Source organism: Malurus melanocephalus, unplaced genomic scaffold (assembly GCF_030028575.1).
Source record: "Malurus melanocephalus ecotype Western Australia unplaced genomic scaffold, MMel_1.1 scaffold_711, whole genome shotgun sequence".
NCBI classification, from domain to species: Eukaryota; Metazoa; Chordata; class Aves; order Passeriformes; family Maluridae; genus Malurus; species Malurus melanocephalus.
The window spans coordinates 234,043-261,594 of NW_026623943.1; the positions used below are offsets into that span (position 1 = coordinate 234,043).

General features: G+C 33.1%; 1 protein-coding gene across 1 annotated transcript in view; it reads left to right on the plus strand.

The window, feature by feature from the left end:
* KLHL1 (kelch like family member 1) overlaps positions 1 to 24,654 on the plus strand; it is a 174,803-nt gene extending 150,149 nt beyond the window's left edge. Inside the window, exons 8-11 of the mRNA XM_057384477.1 lie at positions 6,150 to 6,312; positions 16,808 to 17,020; positions 21,327 to 21,498; positions 22,496 to 24,654. Coding sequence (XP_057240460.1) covers positions 6,150 to 6,312; positions 16,808 to 17,020; positions 21,327 to 21,498; positions 22,496 to 22,555 — 608 coding nt within the window. The 3' untranslated portion in view covers positions 22,556 to 24,654. The remainder of the gene's footprint in view (positions 1 to 6,149; positions 6,313 to 16,807; positions 17,021 to 21,326; positions 21,499 to 22,495) is intronic.
* The last annotated feature ends 2,898 nt before the right edge of the window (positions 24,655 to 27,552 follow it).

A 27,552-nucleotide genomic window follows, 5' to 3' on the forward strand; every position in this document is an offset into this window, starting at 1 on the left:
TTCAAATTTTATGTATGCTGTCTGTATGCAAAAGAAACCCCTATGTGGAGATTAAAAAGTACAGCGTTGAATAGCCRGATACATGAGAATCTGAGATTCCATTCTGGACATCTGGGCATATATTAACCTGGAGGCCAGAGACAAAAGGCAGGAAGAAGGAAATGCCAGTAAAATGCAGAGAATKGAATTAGCATTGAAACCAACAGATTAGGTCATACCCTATTAGTATGATCAAACTGTAATTATTTATGATTAATTAATTTTCCAATATTGCAGAACAACTATTTATAAATAATTCTTGAATGATATAATCATATTTTTTTGTATAATGTTTATTACAGTCCCAAACAGCTAGAACATTGGATAAAGGAAGCTTTTCCAGATATTGGTTTGTTAGAACATGCAGACAACTGAAAATACTATATTATAACATTTCATGCTATCATATATATGATATGGACTAAATTCTAYTGCCCTGGGCAATGATATTCCAGATATGAATATCACTTTGGTCAGTTGGGGTCATCTGAGAAAGATTCTTGTCCCATAAATGTTCAACTCAAGATCCTGTGGTAAATATCTTATTTTTCTGCAATGGTTCATTTTTCTGGGTACATCAGCATCTCATAAAGCAGTGCTATAGTGAGGATGTGTGTTATCCATCTTTATGTGGTGATTTCTGTGCACAAATCATCACCTCTGAAAAATCCAAGTATACAAAAATGCCCAAACCTATCACTACCTAAACATTGAGTAGAATAGTTCCTCAACAGATAGTTTACCAGAGTATAACAATCCTCTGATATAGTTGTGATCTTTACCCCAGCATCAGCTGGTAAGAGATTAGTTTCAGAATTAAATTAGTTTGGATTAGATTAGATTAATCTCAATGAGATTGAAATTAGTTTTTGCCTTTCTTTTAGGCAACATTAACTAGTATTAAGTACCTCCGTGTAGTTAAATTATTGTTATTWTTATCATGTGAAACGTCTGGAAAAATATACCATTCTAACTGCTTTCACTGTGGGTTGACATGAGGCTTGAACGTTTGTAACTATTTTCTCTGCAATTTTGATTTGCATGTATATTAGATTTTTGCTTTGGATTTTTCTCCTAATCATGGGGAACATTACAGGGATTTGTTTTCTGAGTTGAGTAGCTTTTCTTTGTACTTTGCACCTTTATTAAGTAATAGATCATGACCCGATTCACTAAAGACTTACAAATCATAATAGCAACACTTATTATAATTTCTGAGTCATGTACTGAGGATAATAGTATGGCAGAGTTGAGAACCTAGTGTCTTATCTGCAAAACTGAATGTAAATAAAGGCAGATCTTTGCTTCTATAAATTTGTATTATATTAGCATGTGAGTGTAATATCTTCTGGCCCAAGAGGGCAGTGATATTGATACAATTCTTTAAATCAACCTTGATACTTGCTTGTGAGTAAACATAGGGATAAGTATTTTCAACACTGAGTCACTGAGTATTCATTAAGGAAGGTAGGTCAGGTCTAATTCTCTAACTAATGACACAGTAAATTCCAAGCTTGGCCTATGGCAGTCCTATATGCAGCATCCCAAGGACAGCAATTGTGTTTCACACTCAGTCAATAGTTAATATTATGACTTTGAGGACTGAATATGAGGTTTAATTCATCATTTAATTCATGATGCCTAATTTAAAGCAAATTGGATTTTACTTTCTTTCACATCACTACTATGGAAGAAATGTGGCTTAAGACTTAGGAGGGAAAGAAAAGAGTAAGTAAAAGCAGCCATGTTAATTACAATTAATACAAAATTATATAAATATGCTTTTGTGGGAGTGGATGAGAAAGGAGATTGTTAGAAATGTGCTTCTACCTGGTCACTAAATAAAAGCAGAGCTTAAAAGGATGGAATAAAGTCTGGGTGTTACTTGATCAAGTTTAATATCTGGATAACCAACCACTGATTTGTCTTTTCACCTTCAATGTCATGATGTGACCGTCATCTTCTTGAAAGGTAATGTCTTCATTTATAGTATAAGTTGTTGGATACAATATTGTCCTTCTTAGCTGAAATTTCATGTCTCAACAAATTTCAAAATGCAGAGACTACAGTAAAGCTAACACCCCAGATAATTCTTTCTTTGACATTTTATATCCAAGTGTCAGTATGAAACTATATAAACAGTTTTTTTTTTTTTTTGTAAAAAGATTACACTGTTTAAAATTTCACTTTGTAAAATTAGGTCCATCAGGAAGATAAAGAAATGTAGAATTAAAAATATGATAGGCAGTACTCCTTTATTTTGTATCATCACAGAAAAGCAATTTAAAATCCCATTCCAGTCTTCAAGTATAAATAATTGGAACTGTACAGATCTCCGCACCTATTAGTTAGACATAATGGGGTTTTTGCTGCATAGCTTCATGAAGGCAATCAAAAATAAAATGCCTGCCATTGCAAACTGGACAATTAATTTTTTAGATCTCATTTAATTTAAAAATAACACTGTTTGCTTTTACAAATTTTGAAGTCACACTGCTTAGGAGAATTATTTTCCAGGTACTTTTTTTGTTCAGGAAAACACTGAGGTTTCTCCATACTGTTTTTACTGCACTTTACTCAATATGTTGCTGAAAGCATATCTCCTCTTAAGAGAACAAGTTGCTTTCTTTCCTAAAAGAGATGTTCATAGTTGGTTCAGCTGTTCAGTAACTGCATGAGAACTAGGAAAGCGAAACTGTTCACAGTGTCATTCATCACAATTCTTCAAAAGATGGGTAGAACAAATTACTTCTTCAATGCCAGAATAATTATTTTCTACAAATTAAAAAAATAAGACCTGATTCCACCAATTTCCAGTTTCTTTTTGCAGATCAATAATAACTTTGGTTATTTAATGTAATTTTCTTACAGTAAAATGCTCCCTTTCTGAATGCGTTACTGCTTTTGTCAGAGAACAGCAGAGCACTAGCATCATATGAAGAATTTAATCCAAGAGGATTCTTTTCTTTTCTTCTGGTGCCTTCAKCTGGTGTTACCAAATTGTTGAACATGAGGCACAGGAAGAAAAGCTATGAGGGCTGTCTGTCATTTCTATTCTCTTAGCAAAGTGTCCTGAAAGTGCTAACAGAATTATTCTTCTGTGCAATTTGTTTAATGGCAAATAAGAGCTCAAGTGTGAGGTGAAAAAAAATTCTCATTTAGATGCAGGAAAAGCTTATTCTATAAAATATGTTTTAATAAAAAAACATTGTTTACATTCTGAGTGTAAATCTAGGTTTATGTTTATTATCTTGTGGGCATAGGTGACAGAAAACAAAATTGTATACTCTGACGTCAGTTTACTGTAGGACACATAACGAGCACGAAAACTGGTTTCATTAAGTTGAAATGAACTCTGACTTTCTAACACACTATTCAGTATCTTGACTACAAAAAAGATGAAAAATTTTATCTCAAGAGACCAAGCAGAAATTGGCTGCACCATTTAGAAAAAAACAAAAGGTATATAAAGTTCAGTACCTTTGCTCTTTATGGAGGAGGAATTCTACAGTGTGCTAATAGGATTGTAACTCTGACATTTCAACACAGACTACTTACAGTGCATTTAATTTTTTTTCTTCTATTAAAACAAATGACCTGGAACATTCAGAAAAGAGAATAGTCTTGTTTCATGAATTGTAAGGGAAAATATTTTGCTTTGTGATCTTGGGGAATGTATCCCTTAAGATTTTGATTGTGGTGTTGCCATTTGCTGTTATCACAGACTGTTCAGTAACTTCAGTCAGAGAAGGGATGTATTGCAGTGTATCCTGTGTGATGAGGAGGCTACAAGCAACATATTYGGGCCTACCCTTTAATCCATATGTGTGATATAAAAATCACATAGAAGTTCTGGCACCTAAGCTTAAAACAAATTCAAATGCTTGAATTCAATGCTTGAATATTGAAACTTCTCATATGAGGCAGCTGCTGTAATATAAAATGTGTATTTATATATTTCCTTGGGGGAGATGATTACATTATCATTACTTCTCATTAGAATATTTTGAAACATATGGTGCAAACACTGCCTAATGTGGATAGAAAATACTTCTGCATTGATTAGAACTTTCCCAACGTGGCTTCTTAGAAAATGTAAGAATCAGACTGTGGGCCTTCATCAACAAGTGGGTCTGAGCACAGGTAACAGAGGCACCCAGCAGATGCAACAGTTTGTGCAGCAGCTTTCACAAAAGGGGGCGAGAAACTACTGTGGGCAATATGTTTCTTTCTGCAATGGGGAAAAAATCAGCAGGAAATAATCAGAAGCATCTCACAGAGTTCTACCCGCTGTCTATAAACTCAAAAGTTCTCATGAGAAGAACAGAGAAGCCATTGAAGACTATTTTCTGTATAAAGCTAATTTGCAAAAGTAAGAAATGCACAGAGAAAGTAACATTATATTAGTGCAATGAGCTTATCAGCTTTCATTGTCATGATTTCAATTTAATATTTGATATTCTGGAATATCTCAAATATCACTTTAATATTCTGGAAAAATTATAACTGGAACATGTGATTGAATTGAAAGCATTTGTGGGCAAGACAATTAGAACAATTGGAGAATGAGTTCTATAGAAAAAGATGAGGCTCAACCTTCATTTGGGGGAAAATGTTTGTAGGCATTAGTAGGGTTTCTTGAATTATTTTCCTTTTTAAGTTAAAAAATATTGACAAAGGAAAATCAACATACAAATTGTAGGAACACTTTCTGTGAACACTGAGATGAAACATGTTCAAACTCATTGGTAAATATAACTTTAAAGTTAAATCAGCTTTTAATGAATTAGTTTTCTGAAATAGAGCAAAACATTCCTACACAGAAAGAGGAAAGTTCACATTGTTTTAAATTAAAGATAGACTTTTCTGCAAGAAAAAGTAAAGCCATTCTCTGAAACTTTAATGATCTACTGTTTTCTGACTTTTCATGAGTTCAAATCATGTGAAATGGAGTGAGAAAAAAAGACATTGACTTAGAATAGGACTGGATTTAGCCTGAGATTTTTCACAGCGATGCTCATTTGGAATCATGGATTCATAGATGGAATTACTGAGCTCACTGTCTTGTAACAAATGGTGCTTAGCTATAACTTGTCTTCCAGAGCCTTCTAAGCTTAACTGAAGAGACTGTGAGATAGAGAATTCATCAGTTCCTTTGACTGGGTGATTCAAACCCCTCCTAGTTAAAAAAAAAAAAAAAATTCTTATTAAAATATTTCCTACTTCACTTTTCACATTTACATTATGTTTTACTTTTCTTCAGTATTTAAAAGGATCTTCATATATCCAACGTTATTTTTTTTTGTGAAGGTGTCTCGTTGGTTCTTTTTTTGTGTTAGTGTAAAACTGAGGAAGCCGCCTTAATTTCTAATTACTTGCTCAAGCCTTCAAATGTGTTTTTTTTTTTTTTTTTTTTTTTTTTTTTTTTTATCTTTTTGTGTTTTTTTTTTTTTTTTTTATTCTCTACTAGTTCATCAGGGGTCCTGAAACATTGTCTATTTTCTTCTACTTGATTGACAAAATTTTTGTTTTTTTTTTTTTTTTTTATTCTGTACCAGTTCATCAGGGGTCCTGAAACATTGTCTATTTTCTTCTACTTGATTGACAAAAATGGTGAAAAAACAGATTCTTTCTCTTCTCTTCTCTGCGGAGCCCTGTATAAGCAATTCCATTCAGTGAAATCCCCCTTAAATTGGCAGTAATCTGAGATCTATCAGGTATCCAGTCCATAATTTATTGTGTGCTTTACTGCTATTCTAAAGAGCTTATTCGTGGTCAGAATGTTATGAGATACTAAAGAGAATACAGAAAAGTGAGAGGATCATATCATTGACAGGTTATTCCATGAAGCAAACACTCTTTTCAAGGAATGAAATTAAGTTTGACAAGACCTGTTTTTCATAGAGCCATGTGGAGCAGCATTAATTTTATTCCTGCTTGTTAATTCTTAATTAATCAAATCTCAAATTAGTGCTTCCATTTTCATTTTAAATATACAAATATATTTGGTGGTTGTGTTTTGGAAAAAAAAAAAAAAAAAGATTATCTTTTACTACTGACACAGGAAACATGCTTTTATCTATCTTCTCTCACTTTCTCCTCCATTTTAGGAGTTACAGTGCTTGAAGGGCCCATTTATGCAGTGGGAGGACATGATGGTTGGAGTTATTTGAACACAGTTGAGAGGTGGGACCCTCAAAGTCAGCAGTGGACATTTGTGGCAAGTATGTCAATTGCCAGAAGCACTGTTGGAGTTGCAGCTTTAAATGGCAAGTGAGTAGGGTATGCTTACACAATTGAAACACTTCTTTTGAAAACCAATGAAGCTTAATTGTCATTGCTTTCCTTTATTAAGTTGCAGTGGCATTGAAATGTTCCTGAGTAGATCAAATGGTCAAAGCTGTGTTAACAACCCTGTTACTCTACAAGAAACTGGTTTCAATGGTGCATAAGCCGTGCAAGACACGAGCAGAAGTAACATCTAGACAATAAACATCTGGACAAATAACCCTGGAGATATTGATCTAAGATCATGAGGAGTTGCTTATGATTATGTATATATATTCCAGCTTTGTTTCTTTTGTGTAGCTGACCATATATTTAATGCTTCCCAGTTGATAAAATCTCAATTGAATTTTGCATTACTTATACCAAACATGTTTAAATTAAAACAGAGGTTACGTGTGACCCAGAAAGGTAGAATGGACACCACTGAAAACTGAAAAGCAGTGGTCTCACTGCAACAAATAGAAATAGTCTATTGATTTATATTTTTTAAGCCAAATAATCATCTTTAGTATCCCTTATGCAAGAAAMTACAACTGGCAAACAAATGTAGGGACCAAACCTTTTAACTCTCAGGTGCTATTCTTGCTACCTTGCTGTTCCACACAACTGACATGTGCTACATTCCTCGGGATATTGGAAATGGATATCTCAATGAGAAACAAGATTATGCATTTAACATTAAGTAAAGGAAAAAATATTTTAGTATGGAAGTTCTGAGGAGTTTTTATTGCTTATTCATTATTTCTTTGTTCTGCAGTGAAYTAAATAAGTAAATAAGTTAATACATTAGATTGTCTTTGAAGTGAGAGTTATAAACTATCATATGTATGTATCCCTCACACTGCTTTGGGTACTTCATATAAAATGGATATTGGATGCTAAATATTTCAAATGTGAGTTTCTTAAAAGACTTGAAGAAATGCAGTCTGTTCTTTTGTGTTTTAGTGTCGGAAACTATTCCATTTGTGATCTTCCATTGCTCTATAGTGGGCTTAATTTGTTTTCCATTTAAATTAAGAAGAAAAATGGAAGTAATATTTTTCTATCAGCTTATGATGGTAACAAATTAAAACAATTAAAGCTTTCATATTCTGATCTCCTCAGACTCTAAGTGAGGTGATTTTTTTTAACTAATTTCCTATTAGTTCCCCATGTATTGAAGCGTTTTTGAAGCTCACTTATGTAGACCATGCAAGTAAATGATCAATTATTTTGCTGCTCAAACAAACTGAATACAATACTATCTGCACTTGGCAAAACAGGGCACACTGAAATGAATGTTATTTCACTGAAATAAATTTTAAAATTTAAACTGAAATTCTTATATCATCATCATCTTTTCTAAAACATTAAAAGGACTGTATCAACACATGCATCATAACTTAATCTTGAAAATATTTAATTATTCAAGTGATAAAATCCTTCTCATTTTCTCAGACATGCAGAGAAATAAGTATCTGAAGTATTTTTACAAAAAGTTTTAAAATAATGGCATTTGACAGTGTTCTCTTCTATAATCATGTTGCCTTATTACATTCAGAAGTTGCAGTATTGTTTCACCCAGGGGGACTTAATGGAATATCTTCCTCTCACAGCACAAAGGTCACCTCATTGTTACCTTCACATTTCCCAGAGAAATAGGATGAAGTAGTTACCTCCTTCAATGAAGAGCACAGTGATATTTATTTTCTTAACTGTCTGCCTAGATGTAAGAGACATCTAGGACAACTAATAAAACAGCTAGATGGTTTTCTAAATAAAAGAATGACACATGACAAATTTATTTTACCAGAATTTCAACAGAACAATTTATCTAGTGTTATTTTACATAGGAAATAAATATTTAAGATGGGGGAAAAAAAAGGTGAACTCTACAGGGATTTGAAGAAGAAAAATAAACTGTATGCATTAACTAGAATGTCACAGTTATCCCTGGAATTCCTTAAATACCTGTCTTGGTTAAAAAAGTCTAACAGCAAGAGCAAGTTAGCTAAATTACCAGACCATCCCAAGTTGCATCAAAGGGAACAATATTGTATGGTTCATGTTGGACACATGATGCAGTACCATTTGGATGATCTTAAAAAGCAACACAAATAAGGTATTTAGTAGTAAGTATGTGAATTAAAAAGCCTTGTGTTTGAAGAAAATTAATGTTAAGAAGTGAAAGAGGTGAAAAAAGCTCTGTACATTGTAAGCACAGAAAAAAAGAACAGTAGAAGAAATCCGGGGGAAAAAGAATGGAAATGCTACTGAAAAATTGATAAAGTTTTATTAATATTGGAAATATTTATGTTATTTGGGTTATTGTGTGGAGTTATGGTATTGAAGGAAGTCCAGGTGCAATTGCAAAGCTTATATAGTGTACCATGACTGTAAAGAATGCCTGTTATGCAAAAGAAAATCCTGAAACTGTTACAGTTGGCAAAGGAACAGATGCACAAAATAGCTTCATTTCACCTAGGAAAATAGAGATGGAATAAAAATAACAGGGGGACAACACAATCATGCCCACAAAACTGTCATCAGGTTCCAAATGCCTGTTGATTAATTCATAGAAAGAGTAATATTATGTGTTTTTTATCCAACACCAAAGACTGGAATCTGAGAATTTTCACTTTCAGTAATATTTTTCTTTTCCCAAGTCAACAAGCCACCAATGGGTTGTGGGTGCCACTAACAATATATACTGAGACTTTGGAGATTCCATCTCCTTCATTTTCATGTGTTTCTTGTAGTAAAATAGTAACGCAAGAGTGAAGTGTGTTATCCTTACTATATATGTACACAGACACACAYGCGCACGCATTTATTTTTAACTTGATGTCTTCACCAATTTTTAACATGTTTTGGTAGGTGTTGTAGGACGTGCCATAAGTATAGAATTTCATGGGAAAGAACATCATCCTTTCTGCCTTGTTACTGTTATCAATCCTATTGCACAGACTGGAAAAGAAAGAGTGCATGAACTTCCTCTGATCAGCAATAGATATGGGTGTTAAAATATTAAATGTGAAATGGCCGTTTACACTTTGAAATAACTGGGAGAGGGTGGTCTTTTTCATATGCAGATAACAAATCAAAAGTTGGGATTAATTATTTGAATTCTTTTGGGCTGATATAAGTGGTGTGTAACTAGTGTGAAATTTCTGCTATGTAAGTGACATTCTACAGTTGTCAGCAGATAGTGCTGAAACAATAGGATTTTTCTACAGTATAGGTTAGAAGCTCCAAGGAATCAAAAGTATGAAAAAGTCTTCTATTTTCCAGAATTATTTTTTATTATCACTTACTCTTTCAAGATTTTCTTAATTTTCTCATTTTTTAACTCAAGAAGAAAAGAAAAATCTAGTTGACACTTTCAATCCAATAAATACTAATCATTTCAATAACTTAAAATGTAAATGCCTCCAAATTTATAGCTAATACCATAGTTATTTACTAGCCCTCTATTAAAAATTCTAATATATGAACGACACTTTCCCTAAGAGCACTAAACCTTTACAACATTAATTTAATTTAATTTTAGAAAGTATTTTATGCTAATGGTGTAGCTCTAAGTAAAAACAAAATTAAGTATACATATTTCCTCAGGAACACACACCTTAAAGATATTCTCTGTATCATACAGATTTATCTTATTCCAAATATTTGTGTGTCACTGCCATAACTGAAGTTTTTCTATATTGCTCTATTATATATGGCCACACAGACTGCATTGCAAAATATATTCTTTAGTTTCTACTGATATATTCAAAATTGTCAATATTTTTTGAAGCAACTGTAGCTTTCATGGCAGAAAGTCCAGCCCTTTATTTTTGATCACTTTAACAAATATCAGTAAATCTGTGTTACAAAAGGATAAAATACTCAGCTGTTGATATGATCCACAAGTTGACTTTAAATGGTAAAACATCATAGCAGTGCCTTAAGTGTCAAAAATAATGACTTTGACACACACTGGCAAGCAGTTCAATCTCAGGTAACATCTTGTGGAATCAAAGAGAAGGGAATCCTGCCCTTAATTGATTACCGCGCCCTCAAATATGTGCTACAGCGAACTTGGTATTTCCCTCTGCTGCTATTGTTTTTATTAAATACCACATACTCTTGTTGGTATGTAATAGATTAAAAAAGCAAGGAATTTTTTAATCTTAACTTTTAAAAATAGAGCTGCATAAGTATTCTTTTAAATATTTTGCTTTTATTTGAGAAAAAAAGGTTTTATAAGTATTCATTGTCTCTGAAGGGAAGTAAAAGAACAAGGAGAAATACTTCAAGAGAATATTATTCCCCATCAATTCCTATCTGATCACTTACTGATTGCTATCACAGGCAAAATAGGCTCGATTTGGGGAAAATTAATACAATTTATTAGTAATGAAAATAGATTCTGGCTAGGGAGAAGCAACCCCAAATATTATAGTAGAACCTTTCTTCCCCCCTTTCCCTGGCTCAATTTGTATCTTGTATAATCTTATCATTTTATAGCCCCATCCCTGAATGGTCCAGGGGGATGGGGGTTGTGGCCAGCCCATAATTGTTTCTGTCTGCCACTCCTTTTTCCTCATGCATTTTCCTTGCTCCATCATGGGCTCTCCATGGGCTGCAGTCCTTGGGAAGATAACCTCCCACTCCACTGTGGTGTTGTCCACAGGCAGAGCAGCCTGTGATTGTTTTGAGCAGGAGAATGCAATGCAAATACTACAGGCAAGATGCATAAGCTGACCCAGAGATATTTTCCTCTACAGGAAAAAACCCTTAAGCATAGATCCTCTTAATTCAATACATCTTTAAAACTGGACTTGTTTGGCAAGCCTCATCTCTCTCCCTCAAGTGCATTTCCTTCCTTTTTCCTGTTTKCCTTAGATACTGATACTTTTTTGTATTTTTGTTGAAGGACAGTCTGCTATAAAAAGCCAGTGATTTTCTGGTTGTGTCCTTTAAGTAATTATTTATTATCAATTGATAATATCAAATTTTGTCTCTTACTTAACTGTAGCAGATGATAGAATTTAGTTAATACTCCACATTTGATTAATTCTTAGTAAGTACTGATAGAAATAGAACATACCAATGATTATTTTTTTAAAAAAAGCATTTGTAGATACATATTTATTATTTTTCCCTTCACACCATTAATTTTTTACATTTTCAGTTTTGCCAGTTAGGTAGAGGGACTTTAATAACGATGTAGCTTTAAGATTTTTATTTTATAGGTATTTACCTATTTTTATTCAGTTACATTCATTCAGTTCCACCAGTTTTGCAATAATTGGATTCATTCAGTAATGGATTTTCATAAATTGGATTATTGTTTTGGCAGTGCTTTCCCAGCTATTCTCTGTTTCATTTTGAATGGAAACAGAAAGCTGGCCAATAGAGATGTTGGCATATGCGCAGTGGAATGTTTTTGGTTTCAGGTCATTAAATGAGAAAAAATGGGAAGAAACTTGTGTTATTTAGATCAATATTGTGCCTGCTGTAAATAGCAGTTGCTTTAGTTTAATATATCCCTTGTGATTATCATGCACTCTTACAAAGTGACTATCAGAAAGTTTAGCCTGCTGAACCTTCATTTTTAAGAAAAATAGCACAATTCAAACCAAATTAGTGTRAGCACCAGAAAGGTTCTCAAAATCATCTTGTAGTTAGTCTCTCACCAGGAATATAATTGCTTTGGACTGACCTTGGAGAGACAAAGGTTAATAATTCCACAAAGTCCTTAATAGTAGTTCGGTGTTTGGCACGAGAGAATTAGCAATGTATTACATTCATATAACCACCTACAAAACTTGATTGTGTGGCTGATTACAACCTCCTCCAGGAGTTCTGCTTCTTTGGCTTTYATGCATCATATAATAAACTATCTGTGGCATTTGCTCTTAGCAGAATCATTAAGGCTTATTACTAATTCAGTGCCCTGGTCTGATCTTTTGTACTTTTGCACACAAATTCGTATTTCCTACATGGGGGTCTCACGCGGCTCAGTGAATGTACAATTTAATTCAAAGTGCATCGCAGTCTCTCTTTTTCAAGGAAGATTTAACCTGTTATTTTTCATGCAGCCTGTACAATAAGAGACTCGGCACAGGTTTGTTGGTTTTGTTTTGTTTTTTTTTTTTTTCTCTGGGGCTAGGCTAGCCTTAAAAAGATACAAGCTAGATAAATATATGTAACTCTTAGAATGGTAAAAAAATCATGAATTTTACAGTAAAACCACTCTTTTTCCTACAGTCCAAAAGCAGATGCCTATGCAGCTAGGATACCTTTATTTTTAGAAACTGATTGTTAGAAKACACAGCGGATTCTAAAGACTTTGCTGATCTGCTGGGTTAAACTTGATGAGCCTATTTTCTCTAGCTATTCTGTGGCCAGGTCCCAGATGATTGAATCACACCTCTATTTTGAACGTTTACTACAACTCTGCATCTTTTAGTKTGTATGCCCCCCACTATGCCCTTGTCTTCATCTGCCACCCATACATCAAAATTTTTGGACTAGCTGACTGTTGACCATGCAATGAATGTTTTTTCTCTCAATATTTTATGTCACAGAATGATGGAATGACTTGGGTTGGAAGGGACCTCAAAGATCTTGTAGTTYCAAACCCTCTGCCATGGGCAGAAACACCAGCCATTAGATCAGGTTCTCAAGCCCTCCCATCAAATTTATCAGTAGTTACTATTGATTTTATKCCAGGCACTTACTCTATAACTCTATTTTTTTCCATTGCTTTTTGAGTCAAACTCTATTTTTTAATTTACTTCACTACTGCATAGTAAATACAAGAAATGCCTTTCCAAATTTACATGCAGAAATAAGACTTCATTGGTGCTTCCCATCCACAAAATWACTGTATTTTCAACTTTTGCCAGTGAACTACATGGACTTAATCAAGACAGCATAGATAAATATCTTTCCTCTCCTGTATTCTGATTCTTAGGTCAGGTTCAGTAGGCCAGCACTGATGAAAATTATTACTGGCCCCTCACTTCTACCAAGCAGGTATTTTTTTTACAAGAGTAATTCTCTGCTGCTCTTTCAGACACACTGAAAGGCCAGAAAAGAGTATAAAAGGGCCTAACCAAAAGAGTGGCTAAGGTCTTTGATATTCATAGTCAAAGAACTTTGAAAGGCAAAACCTCATTAAGAAATGCAGCAAGGGCATGATTCAACTGTTTTCACAAGCCATACCACCTCACATCAAAGGCAGTCTGGTCTTTTGAGGCTGACTTGTCAAACTGAATTTAAAACTGGCTCTTCTGAGTTGTTATCAAAGGTTTGTGATGACAGAACTGAGATAAATGCTTTTGATCCAGCTGGTCATGATTTCTCCTAATGCTTCCTACTTTGAAACCTCTACTTCATTTTCCCAGCCAATTATACATATAGTTATATATATATATATATGTATGTATGTTCAGGAATCTCTCCATCTTAGTACGAGAAGTAAAAAAAAAATCCTGAAAAGACAGAAGAGACTGAACTTAGTCTGGTTTCATATCTATTCACGGTATCTGAATCAGCTGAAATGTGGATCATTTGAGAATAGAAATCTATAACATCTCCACAGGCAGAATTTTCACTGTGGAGATAACAGTGCTCAGTACTGGATGATTTCTTTTCCATATTGATCTCTCTCTCTAAGCAGAGATATCTAATTATTATTTTTATAATTGTAGGATACACGATGAAGAGCAATTCAGCTAATTCAGAGAAATACATTATACTTTTCCCTATAGAAGTTTTATTACAAACTATTACCAAGCTAGATAAAGCTGAAAAAGTGGATTAATTTGAAGTCACCTAATAAAATAGGACCCTAAGCAGGAAGGAAGTAAGACTACAAAATATCTTTGATTATAAGTATTTCAAAAATTTCAGATAGCTGTACAGTATYCTGAGTATTCAGCACTTATTGAAGAGTTGTTCTGTCATTTTGGGTATTTGTGAACATGGATTTGGAAATTTGGCTGAAGCCTTGGAAGCAATTTCTGACTGAAGTGTTCAAGCTCAGCCACAAMCAGAGCTTATTACCTGATTTCCAATTTTTATTTGTCTGAACTATTTTTATTTCACCTTTGTGAAATAAAAAATATATATATATATATTAATGATTCCTTGCAAAGATAGAAACACAAACTCTAAAATGATAATTCTTATATATGATTTTGAAAATTAATTTTGTTCTAAATAGGAGTGATAATTTTAGCAAAAGACCAGGTAGTCCCAGTCACTGGCTGAAAGTTTTATCAGCTACTTATGAACAGCCTTTGCTGTCTTTTTACCAGCAACTCAAGAGAGCCTTCAGCTACATTTTATTAGCTGTCTGAATACGAATGGAGGAATAAGAAAGTATCTTCCACTTTCAGTGGGCAAATATCARCTTATGGATTTATTTCAGTTGATAGACAATGGAATAAATAAGAACTTTAATGCCAGATGATGAAATAGCAAAGTGGTGGGTATTTTAACTAGGGGTACACAAGATTATTGCACTGAAGTCTGCAAAAGTGTTGATTCTTTGCATTTTTCAAATGGTGTTCAGTGTTTACATGTCCAAATATCTACTTAGAAATRCATTTGCAAATCTTAGGAGTGTTAATAATGGCTTATATTTTTGGGGATTGGTTCACTTACTGACATCTAGTTGTCTACTGCCATTTAAATTGCTTCAGGGTGCCAGCAGTCATGAATTTTTCTGCTGTATACTGTTTGCCATATATCTCAGCCTGGAAGGAATGCCAGCATACCTAAATGTCACAAAAAATATTTTAACACTGTCTGTGGGTAGCTGAACTAAGTCACATCTGTGAAAATAAAGATAAAATCCTTGCAGACACCTACATGCAAATACTTATATTTACATTTATATTATTGTAAATGTTTTTGATCACGTTTAAATTTTTTAAAGTGCTGTTCTTTAGGCTCAGCTGACTACCTGGAGCATAACAGCAAGTTATACACTGTAGACATCCACAGATTAACAGATTTGGGTGCTTTAATATTGATTTCATCTGTAGATATCTGATAACCATAAAGAAAGTTAAATGCATCAGGTCTGGATCCAAAAACATAGTTGTAGAAAATGTGTTTGTGCTTCAGTATCTCTGATAGAGGAGTACAGATTCTCCTGGGTGCTTTAGTCAGAGCTCTAGTACGTCTGTCAGGGAGTGCCAAACTGTTCCCAGGCTTCAGTGACATATTTAGTGGTTGTACAGCACTTCCTTATTCATCAGCATCCATACCAATGAAATGTAATGGCAAATGCACATTTAAATGGCTCTGAATTCATGGAGTGCTTAGGACAGTAAAAGCTTCCAAATGAGTAATTGCTTTACAGAGACAGCTTTCACATCCGAAATTGCTTAGTGGTCGGACTTTAAAATAGCCTGTGTTTCTATTAGTTAATCTCCAGGCACTGTATAAAAGGCAACAGACTGCAAAAAGATTCATGTAAGAAATGAATGCAGCATGGTGTTAGTGGAAAAGAACAATCAGAACCATTTCCTCCCGGGACCCATTATAAAGAGTAGAACGAAACAAGTTTCTTGCCTGCAGATAGTTACAAACACATCTTTTCTGTTAAACCACATTTTTATCATTTGAAGTTTAAAATAGTTTTCAGAAGTTTTCCATGACTTTCCAACCTAACTCCATCCTCATAAAACATTCTGATGAAGAAAAACAACACACAGTGCTTGGGGGTTATAATTTTCTTCCAAATAGACATATTACTGTTAGTATGAGTAAGACTTTTCTTCAACATAAGCAAGAGCCTTGAAACCKAGGTTGTWCTTTTWAAAAATCCATGTTTAAAGCATAATGTGATATTCCTAACTGAAACACATTTCATATTTGATCTCTACTATATTGTAAGGGTAAAATTCATTCTGAACATGAGCTCCCATGTGATCTTTATGTGGATGAGCTCCCATGATCTTTATGTGGAATTTGTTGAATGCCAGATCAAATTTTCGATATTGTTTGTCCTTAATAGTTTGATTGCATAATCAAACTATTGATAATAAATTGATATGCATTGATWATAAATGGATTGCATATTTCTTATTTGTCTGGATTACCAATTATAAATTAGCACTTCCATTTTACAGATGATAAGCTTAAGCAGCAATACTGCTTGCATAATTTATAAATCTACAGGAACATACCTGCATGTAATTTGTGGTGCTCTTGACTGTATACGCAGTATTGAAAAAAAAAAAAAAAAAAAAAAAAAAAAAAAAAAAAATCTTCCTTTCTATTCAGATGGAAAAAGCACTAAATTGTATGTGAGTTTGGTAATAATATTGAAAACATCCRTATTTGCTCACTATATGAGATTCAYATGATTTAAAAGTATTACTRTTTTTCTATTTTCTGATGTCAGATAAAAGAGGAGATACTCCTTGGGCTTTTTTTCTGCAATTCTGAGCTCTTGTTCTAACAATGCTTTTATTTGTGTGGATTTTCTTAGGTTATATTCTGTTGGAGGTCGGGATGGAAGTTCATGYTTGAGTTCAATGGAATATTATGATCCTCACACAAATAAATGGAATATGTGTGCTCCTATGTGTAAGAGGAGAGGAGGCGTAGGAGTGGCTACATGTGATGGTTTTCTTTATGCAGTTGGAGGTCACGATGCTCCTGCTTCTAATCACTGTTCCCGACTGCTGGACTATGTAGAAAGGTATCAAATTATAAGTGCTTATTTCTTACACAAAATAATATCTGGCAGCATTATTTCCTTAGCTTTGTTATGGTTAAATTAAACAGGTTGTTTTAACCCAAGAAATGCYTAATTAATGCTTCCTTGAAAAATTCTATAAAGGTCTGTAAAAGATAATTTCTTGGAAACTTTTTGTCATCCCTTTTTATTCACAGTACCACTATATATTATCACCAACATAAAAATCCACTCTTTTCACATCCCATTTAAGAAATTTTAGGACAGTATACTGTACTTGCTGTGTCGCAAACTAAACATTGAAGAGATAAAAAAAATTCGCTTGAAATAATTTTGTAACACAAAATTGGATTGTGTTTAAAAGTATTTTCTAACTCTAAAAACATAGCCACACAATGAAGAAATAGCTGCTTAAGTGATGGATATTCACAGTACAATATATTGCTTCCTTTAGCAAAATTGTCACTTTCTAATGTGGTGATAAAAGACTTATACCCTGTATTTACAGTATCCTGAATTTTGCAAATGGACCTTCTGCAAATTCAAGAATGTCTAGTAGGGCAGTACAGCACAGATGAAGTTATTGTAGCATTCAATTTAAAGGTAYTCTTCAAATGTTTCATGAAGGCTTGGCTGTTTTTCTGTATGCTTTRAAATAAAATAAGGCAAGTATTTACGCCAAATATGTACAGATTGCAATAAAGTACGTATCTTYGAGTAGCTGGTTTATTTTAACATACACGCTGGGAAATATTTATTTATTTTCTGAAGGGATTAATTAAATGTCAGTTGTTTCTTCTGCTGAATCCAGCTTGGCATTCAATATTTAATTGAAAAATTAGAAGTTAAAAATCCTTATGTGATCCATATGATTTTTCTCAATCTTAGACTTATTACCATCTCTACTATATGTAAGCAGCAATCATAGACTGCCAAATACTYCTTGTCTCCGAGAGAGGGACAGTTAATCAGGGAAATCCCATGATGCCTGCATTTAGAGGGCCTATTCTTGTGGACTTCTATTTATAAGGAACAAAACCAAGAATTTTCAATTAAATAAATTCATATGAAGGAAAAGTCTTAATGAGATCTTCTCAACTACTTCTGCTTATTGGTACTTATAAGGGAGCTTTGCTTCCATTTTTCATTCACTGAGAAGGAAACCCTTCTGGTGTTGAAGATGAAGCATATTCCATTACATTTGTTTTTCTGAAGGAAGGCTGTAACAATGAGTTAAACCACATATCCTTATGCTGTTTCAAGTACTGRTATTATTAATGACAATGTACAGTGTCCCTCCTCTAGATTTTTTTTCCACTGACAGGAAAAACTGTGGATAATGTACTTCATCGGTAGTCAGCTCATAGCTTAAAAGCTGGGACTAACAAACAAGAACTTGTAAGACTGTTAACTTAAATAGAGCAGATGGGAATTAACTGGTGGACTCCACTAAAATGTGAAAAAACTCTCATGGCCCTCCTAGTGATTGATTAGATGGCTGGAATGTGATTTAGTGTGTCTGGCTTTTTATTCCAAAATAATGCATCATTTTCAAAAAAATAAAAGTCCCTCAATATCTGAGGAAAACAAAGAATAATAAGTGATGGGSAGGTCTATTAGCCTAAGTTATTTCATATCTCACTGAAAGTTTTTGTAAATATCTAAAGCCTKCTTTTTAACTAAGTCTCTTCTTCARGAATGAGTCTTCTTCAATAATTTTGTCATTCCGATGCAGCCTAGTAGGATGTGCTTTATTCCAGTACCAGTTTGCTCCTGGAAGACTGTCAAACCAGACATAATATTTTAAGATTTATTTTTGAGATTATGCAAATATAATGACAGAAGATATGTGTTTTTTTAATGCCACTACTAAAATCCTGCTCAATAGAAATTAGGTCTTCCAGTTTAATCTYTTCTAAGGTTGATGCAATTTTAAAGGATTTACTCTGGAATCAAGCATTCTGAAATAAAATAATAGTACTGTTTCTCCCGGCTTCACAAGTTGGCAAAGTGCAATGTTCTGTTCATTTTTAAAGGCAAAACAACTATTTTTTTCATGAGACCATACAATTTTCAAGATATTTTGGCATATTTCAAAGACCAGCTTTCTTTTTCAAATGTTACTCAAAACTTGACAGGTATTAAAAACAGGCATTTGATCTACAGTTTTTTCCTCTTTGTCTCACCTTGATTTCAAAATTGATTTCTTTCCACATTCAGGAGCTTTTATMATAACCCTGCTCAGCCTGAGGCATAGCTAGTTATTATAAAGATAACATATACAGTTGCTTTTAGCAGCAAAAAGGATGTAAGAAATCCCAGATATTCTCCTGGCAATTACAAAACCAACAAGTTCTTGTGCAATTCTATTTTGTTGACAGAATTGAGTTACAAGGATTCTCTTTAGCACTGCATACCTGTTTAAAGGGAGAAGAAAAGAAAAAGCTCCAATGATGTTAGTTGTATTGTTTTCCAGCTTTTGTACCTCCTCACCTTGKCCCTTGTAATTTAAAAGCAGTGTATGAGGGAGTCTATTAAACATTTATTACCTTTAGGCAGGAAAAGATACAATGCACACTGGTGCATTTCACTGGATGGGAAACTGTTTCAGCTAGAGGTAAATGATGTTCTTGAAAAACTCACACAGTCTTTGAAAAAATATATTAAAAATTTTTGTTTTGCGTGTTACATGGTCATTTCCTTTCACATATTCAAGCAATATTTTTAAGTATTTTCCTCTWAAATTAAGAAAGACTTTTATCACATATCTAGATATTTGACATCTTATTTCCTGAGAAGTCCCCCAAATGCCAGGATTAGCAGCTAGTAGATGAGTAGATGTTTTTTTCTTAATATTTATTCACCTGTCAAGGACAATATAAACAAGGTTACAGAAAATTCTTYTATGGTTCAATTTAAAAGTCATATTTATGAATCAAAAGGCTGTTATAAGCAAAACACTTATTAAGCATTGCTGTTTCAGTGCTTATATAAATATATAAATATTTCATAGTTAAAATACATGGGACTTCAAACAATACTCCTAAGATTTGCTTATTGATAATATAACTGAACAAAATAGTTACTGGTGTTCTTGCAGCCTAGCATTTTCCTCTTCTTTTGTAAAACATATGTATTTACAGCTTTCTGTAGGATTATCACCTTCTACTTAATAATGTTTAGACTACAAAAAAATATGCTGAAAGAACTTGACTCTTCCCCAAAAATAGAATTTATGGCTGATAGTGTCTCTTAGAGCTGTAGGAGAAAGTGGTTCAATACCTAATTTTATATAACTATAGAGGGCCTATAAATAATATGTTAGCCATTATAGATTTACTTTATTAATATTTTAGAGAAATCATCATGCCCAAAGTGTGACTTACCTTACACTTCTAAGCAAATWAATAAAGTCAAGCAAAGGATTTGTAGACTAAAACTACTTATTTTCTTCACTGGTCAAATGATTCTATTACATAGTACAGATGCTTAAGGACAGATGAAATTGATTTTATCATACTATGGTACAGTATTTTGTTTTGGTAATATTTGACATCTAAAACTGAGGTATCTAGTGAAACCTCCAGACATTCCTAGTAACAAACTATCAAAAGATAATAAATTTCTGTTCTCTGGRTGTCCAAAACAGTTACAATGGAATGACTTTTGAAATTAAATAATTTTACYTTSTTAATGCATATTTAAATAAATAGCCAGATTAAATATTTGAATTTTAAATTACCATCATTATACAAAAGGAATGGAGTTTTAAAAATTCAGTGGTGATTWTGTCTTAAAACCRGTATTACTTTCTTTAGTTGAGAAAATATCAGGAGGAGAATCTAATGCAGTTAAGTACAYTCCCTGAATATATAAGTTTTTACTGTTGTATAATGTAATTTCAGAAAATAAAATACAGTGATATTTAATTTTAAAATAATAGTTTAAATATAAATACCCTACTTAAAATGTATACATAACCTGTAATAAAATGTTTACATACATACCTACATCCAGATATTGTTCATATATCTTTCTCAAATCTCTTTATGACACACTGTCCTACAAATTTGTTAGTTTATTCTAGCYGATTACCTGAGTGAAAGTTTCTAATCAATATCTAGATGTTTGCATTGGGAACACAATAAATCTGTATCTTTTCTTTTTGCTGTTAGGAAGAGTATTTTTGGGTAGGATGCAAAAATATTTTTACCCCCCAGGAAAAGAAAAGACCATATTCAAGTGAAAATCAGAATGAATTGATGCTTGTCCTCTATCCACATACCCAGTTTCCTTTTTCTTTCTTCAGGTATGACCCAAAAACTGATACATGGACAATGGTGGCTCCTCTGAGCATGCCTMGAGATGCTGTTGGTGTTTGTCTCCTGGGTGACAAATTATATGCAGTAGGTGGCTACGATGGTCAAACATACCTGAACACTATGGAGGCATATGACCCTCAAACTAATGAGTGGACACAGGTAATTATGAGTTTATTTTATATATATATATATACACACACACACAGACACACAAACATTTGTGAAGTAGCCATTCTAAGTTTCCTTTAAAGTTAGTGCAGAAAAGTGCTTACTTTGGAATCATGATCTTATCCTAAAATGAGCATTTAAATGAGGTGAGATATATTATACTCAAGAATTCTTATTTCTGTTTATGACTGTAAGGGGAACTTCTGTTGACAAGCTTAAATGTAGCAATAAATGGTTAAACTTATTGCAGAATTCCATCTTTTTAATCTAGTTTGAATTAATGAGAAAAGCATTTTTATGGTGCTCTGTGGGAAATAAAAAAAATTAATTTGGAAAGATGCTTTTTGCAAAACCACTAGTTTACATTAAAAATCATTAATAAAAATGCTTGCAGAGGTAGTTAGGAGACATGTAAACAATGTTGTGATATACACAGTACCACTAATTACAGTGTGTGATTACATACATATAAACTGAATCTACTGTGTTAGCTTCAGCAAGATACAGTCTCCTAAAGTTTTTAATCCTTGTCTTGAATAGTGTATAAAGTTGTCAGACTCATTCTAATAGACACTTGAACCTGTTTAGGAATATTGGAACCATACATTTGTCTATTGGTAGTTTTCACCTTGCCTCAAGGACTAAAATGGAAGCATCAGCCACAGTCTACAAAATACAGAAACCCCTTGCATATYAAGGGTTCACAAAATTGGTGACAACTCTAAAATTGATTTTAAGTTTAAAATAAAACTCTGCTTTCTATTCTCATGCTTTAAAATGAAAGATGCCAGGTGTGAGTAAGTAATTTTAAATTACAATAGTGAGGTAATTTGGGTTTTATTTATTTTTAGCAACTTATACTCCCTTTGACCATTTTAAAATAATGTTGATGCAGCACTTTGACAATCTTTTGCACAGCTTGTTCCTGTTCGGCAATCTTTTGCATGGTTTGTTTCTTTTCAGTTAATTTATGTCTGTTTTTCTGCAGATGGCTTCCTTAAATATTGGAAGAGCTGGTGCCTGTGTTGTAGTCATCAAACAACCATGACTTTGTCAGCACTGCTTAGGATTTTACTGACTGTGAAATGATTATTTTTGTATGAGACAAAGACAATGATTACTTCACAAGAACAAGGATTTACACAGTAAATACGCTGTTGATYGCAAACTTGAAGAAATTTGGAAGTGACAAAGATTAAGTATTTATGCCCTATAAAATCATAAAAGCGTTCACAGTCAGTGAACAAGAAAAAAACCCCAGAGTATTGTAGGCGTAAATATGTGAATGTGGAGTAGTAGTAAGTTCAGGTACTGTTCTTGTGAATGTGTCCTGGAGAACTGGATAATTGTGGGAAATCTCTACAGAAAGAGCAGAAAGGAATATGAGAACAGTTTTTGTGGCTGCAAGAGAACTGCAGAAACACAAAAGTATATTTAAACAATTTTAAACTGTGTTTTTTCAAAGAGAAAAGTGCATAGTAATATAATTTTTTTGTTGTTCGGGTCTTGTCTTYAAATGGGTTATGGCCTCAAATGGGTTATTTAAATGAGCAGTTTGATTTTTACTGAAGGGAAGAGGTGTAATGGTCTGGATATTCATAGCAACTGAGCTGTGACTCTAGAGTAGGAAGAAAAACAAAACTAAAAGTAGACTTATTTTATAACTTCAGATTGTACCTCCTTGCCAGTGTTAACAAATCTTATAAATGAGTTTACTGYGGAGAAAGCCTGTGTGTTCAATCAACTAATATATACCGTAATCCTGTGGTTGCACTGGGGCTTTGTTGCAAATATRGGAGTCAAAAGAGCAGTTACCTAATTGTTTCTTAATCTTATATTCAATTTAAGCATGTGGGCTCTAATCTCATTGTTCAGTGCATCTACTGCATGCTGGAAGCTCATGAMAAGCTGGAAAATTGATGTCCTTCTTTCACTGCGTCATGAAACAGATGAACCATGACTAAAACTGTCTACAGAGCCTCYTCTAACATTTCAAGAGGGAGAAAAATCCTACATTATATTTCTTTCTGATACTTGTGAATACACAATTTTGCCTAATTAGAGCTGCCAATTTATGACTTTCTACTTATGACTGAGAATAACTGCAAGCTGGGAAATCAGAATGAAAGCTGGTGGAATAAGGAAAATCAGACCATTTGATCTAATTAAGTTCATATGGTAAATATACTAGTGTCATCTGTGCCGCCCTTTAGGGTTCCTAATTTCTGCCAGCAATGATACTTTGAACTTTTCCTTTGGCAGTAGATTTGATGCTGATGCTTTCTATCTGCTCAGCTGAATCAGTTAGAACCTGAASCTGCTAGGAATATGAAATTCTGCTATTCAGGAAGGCACAGTTTCTGGGAACAGGACTACCAAGTTTATGTCTTTAAAGCCCTGCTGAATCTATAGAAAACATTTCATGGCCCAAAAGCAGAAACCTCACAATCCACTGTCACTGGCAATTTTGAGAATTTTGAATCCTGGTTGCACTAAAATGAGTTTTCTTAGTGGAAAACTTTGCAATCCTATGAGATGAAAAAATACATAAGGCTTCCAAATTGGAACATTTTGATTTGAAGATGTGTCTTTCCTTCTTACAGCATCAGTATGCGTGGAGATCTTTGTTTACTGACGTAAGCTGAATTTCAGTTCTGAAGCCTAAGTATATGGATTTGAATCTTTAAAGTATTTCTCTGTCATAATTTGGAATCACCTGAAAATACTTCAATATTAATTTTCCACAGCCAGTTGCCTTTTGAATTGCAATTAGTCTTTCACTGACAAGCATGTCAATTTTTCCCCAACTACAACRAATTGTTGAATAAAAGATATTAACTCTAAAAATTTTGCTTCACATAAACACATGATTCAGAGACCAAATGAAGATTCTAGAATTATGATTGCAATTAAATATAGACATTGGCATTCAATTCTCCTAGAGATACCTAATGAACTTAGAAATTSTATTTTGATTCTATTCCAAGAACTTTCTTTTGATTTCATTATATTCATACACAATAGTAATATGATTGCTCTACCTATGTACTGCTCTTTAAAATTGGATTGTTTCTATTAATGTAATTCTGTGGCAAATTTGTTTTCTRTGTCTCGACCATTCTTTTCCTCCAKTTATCCTCAATTTTATTTTTGRTCTCAATTTCCTTTTCTACTTTTTCAATTTGCTTTTATTTTGCTAAAATGATTCCCACTTGAAATTTTTCAGTCTATTCCACTGCTCTTATTCTGAAAGAATAAAATTATTATTTTTTATTTTGATTATGTAAAATCTAGCCACAATAAGAGCCAAAATTGGCTTTCATATTCTTTTTATAAAACTGCTACAAGTTTATTCTAAATAGAATTTATGAAGATTTTTTTTTCTTCCCATTATGTTTACTCTTGTTAAAAATCATAATGGTTTTACCTTYGTTTTCAAAGGGAATGTGTTTAAATTCAAGTGGTATATACTCATAGTCTTGATTTCTGTGATTCATTTAGACCCCTTTTTATGTAAGAGTTAAAATCACTTCTGATACACTGAATTGTGCTAAACAATATTATGTTTACCGGAAAAGCTGCTGCCTTTTGAAAAAACAGATGATCTTGTTGCTCTACCATGGTTTCTCTCACATAATTCCTTTGATTTCAAAGTATGATTTCAAAGTATGAAAATCACAATGGAATCAGAGCTGCAACAAACATTGATTTTAGTGAAATCAGTAACTAAATTCCTCAAAAAGCTGTTATAAGTTTTCTAGTTTAATATTCTAAATTAATCTATTTATATTGCAGTTTAATATTCTAAGTATATTCTAAAATATTAKCTTCTCTSTCTTTCCAATTTTTTTTTAAGAATATCAGCCAGTTTTACTAGAAGAGGTATGTTTCACATWAGCCTGGATTTATATGTAGAAATTACATCAGTTTTTTCTTATTATTGTCTGTCTTTATATATGAACATGTTTTGACCGAATCAAACATAAGTAAAAGTAGTTAACATTGCAGTCCTCTCAATAAATTAAAATTAAGGCCCTCTGGGACTACTCAGAAGTCTTGCATTTCTCTGTTCTATGTGTCAATAAGTCCTTTTTTATTGATGAATGATTTATTAAAATTTTTATTAATTTTCATTTTGCTGCTACTGGTTTTGAGATAGAAAGAAGGTCAWAGAGTATTCCTTTTAAGCACTTTTTTGTTTTTACAGGTTTTTTGTTATTGACAATGATGGATGCTAGAAATMTAGTCCATATTAGGGAATTTCTACATGGAAAAATGTCACTTAATAGCTATTCTTTAGTGTAGCTCTTTAATATTGACATTATACAATCCAATTTTATTGAAAAGTTTTGCATTGTTTCAAAATCACAAATAAGGCAATAAAAAGATCTGAAGGTAAGACTATTGTTGTATTGGCTTTAATTACAATTGCTTAATAATGATTTTAATATGTGGTTTTGTAATTAAAATTTTAATATTGTCTAAAAATCAGAAGTAAATTTTAAAAATTTCTTTTACATATAGAACTGACTTTTATTCAAATGAAACTTGTCCASTTATTAAGGCAATTTTAGGATGCAATTAGGATACAGTTTCCTGTATCATAATCTGTTAAACTAACATGAGTTGATGTAAGGGAGCCCATTTTGGCATAGACAAAAGATCATTTCTTTGAGTAYCATTCTCTTCTACAGAAAACTGCCATCAATTGGCTCTTGTAACTGTTATCAAATAGCAATAATAGATCACATAATTTAAATTCTTGTAATATCAAGTTCTTGGATTTTTTGCATTTATTTACTGACCAAGAAAATATACATGCACTAGATAATGCAGGCTCACTGCCAGTTCAGAATCTCAGTATGTAAAAGTAACTCCAGATATATTTYTTTAAAAACAGATTATCCATGCAATATATCTGCTCTAACTTAAATGAGAATGCATAAAATGTGCAGCAGAATAATTATTTTCCAGGCTTATTCTAAATCCAGTGTAAAGCTGCTCAAATTGCCATAACCTTGCACTTCATTGCAAATTCCCTCATTATAGTTCTGCTTCATAGTTCATGGGGATTGGGTACACTTTGGGACAGAGAGACTGATAAAAATCGTTAAATCAGCAAAAGTCTGATTTTGACGTGTAGGACTGCAAGTGTTAGACATTAAACCATAAAGAAAATTACTAGCACAGGTAAGAAATGTAGTGACAGGGAATAATACAGCCTCGAATCAGTGGCTATTCACAGTTTCACCTTGGGGAATCTGTGGAGCTGCCTAATTCATCACCTGCTAAGGGTTGCAAAAGTGGTCAAAGCTGACGTATAAGTAACTTACACTTCTTTCACCCCATATTTTCCCAGCCAGATTTCCCGTGATGACATGATGCTTAAAAATGCATAAAAATCAAAACAATTGTGATAATAAATCCTTCCTTGCAAAAATCTAGTACTCCTCAGAATTAGGTCTGTGAATCAAGTTCATGTTCAGTCTTTGCTTAGGAGGCCTATGTTGTGTGTTAAGTCTGGTATCTTTAGTGAGCTATTTCTAATGTCCCCAGCAAAAGTCACTGAAGAGGGCTGCTTTTGATGGCCTCCAGGGAGAAATGATGTTCCAAAGGTGGGAGTTTCAATTAAGTAGATGAGCATTCRGTGTAGTCACCCCCACATAATTGTCTAATACCACGTGAGATGCCCAKAATTATCTAAGTCATACATGCTGGGCTGGCAGGTATGACACGGATGAAGTTATAGAGTGGTAACAAAAGTTTGAATGGGTAGTAAAGTGTCCAGATGATATTAGATATCATTCTGTAGACAAATAGAATCCATGATCCCTCATCTATCTATCTATCTATCTATCTATCTATCTATCTATCTATCTATCTATCTATCTATCTATCTATCTATCTAATCTATCTATCTATCTATCTATCTATCTATCATCTATCTATCGATATAGATATATATACGTATGTACCCAGTGGCATTATTTATTTGAAGTTATTATCTTACAATCCATCTGTATGATGGGAAAGGCTGAATTTAAA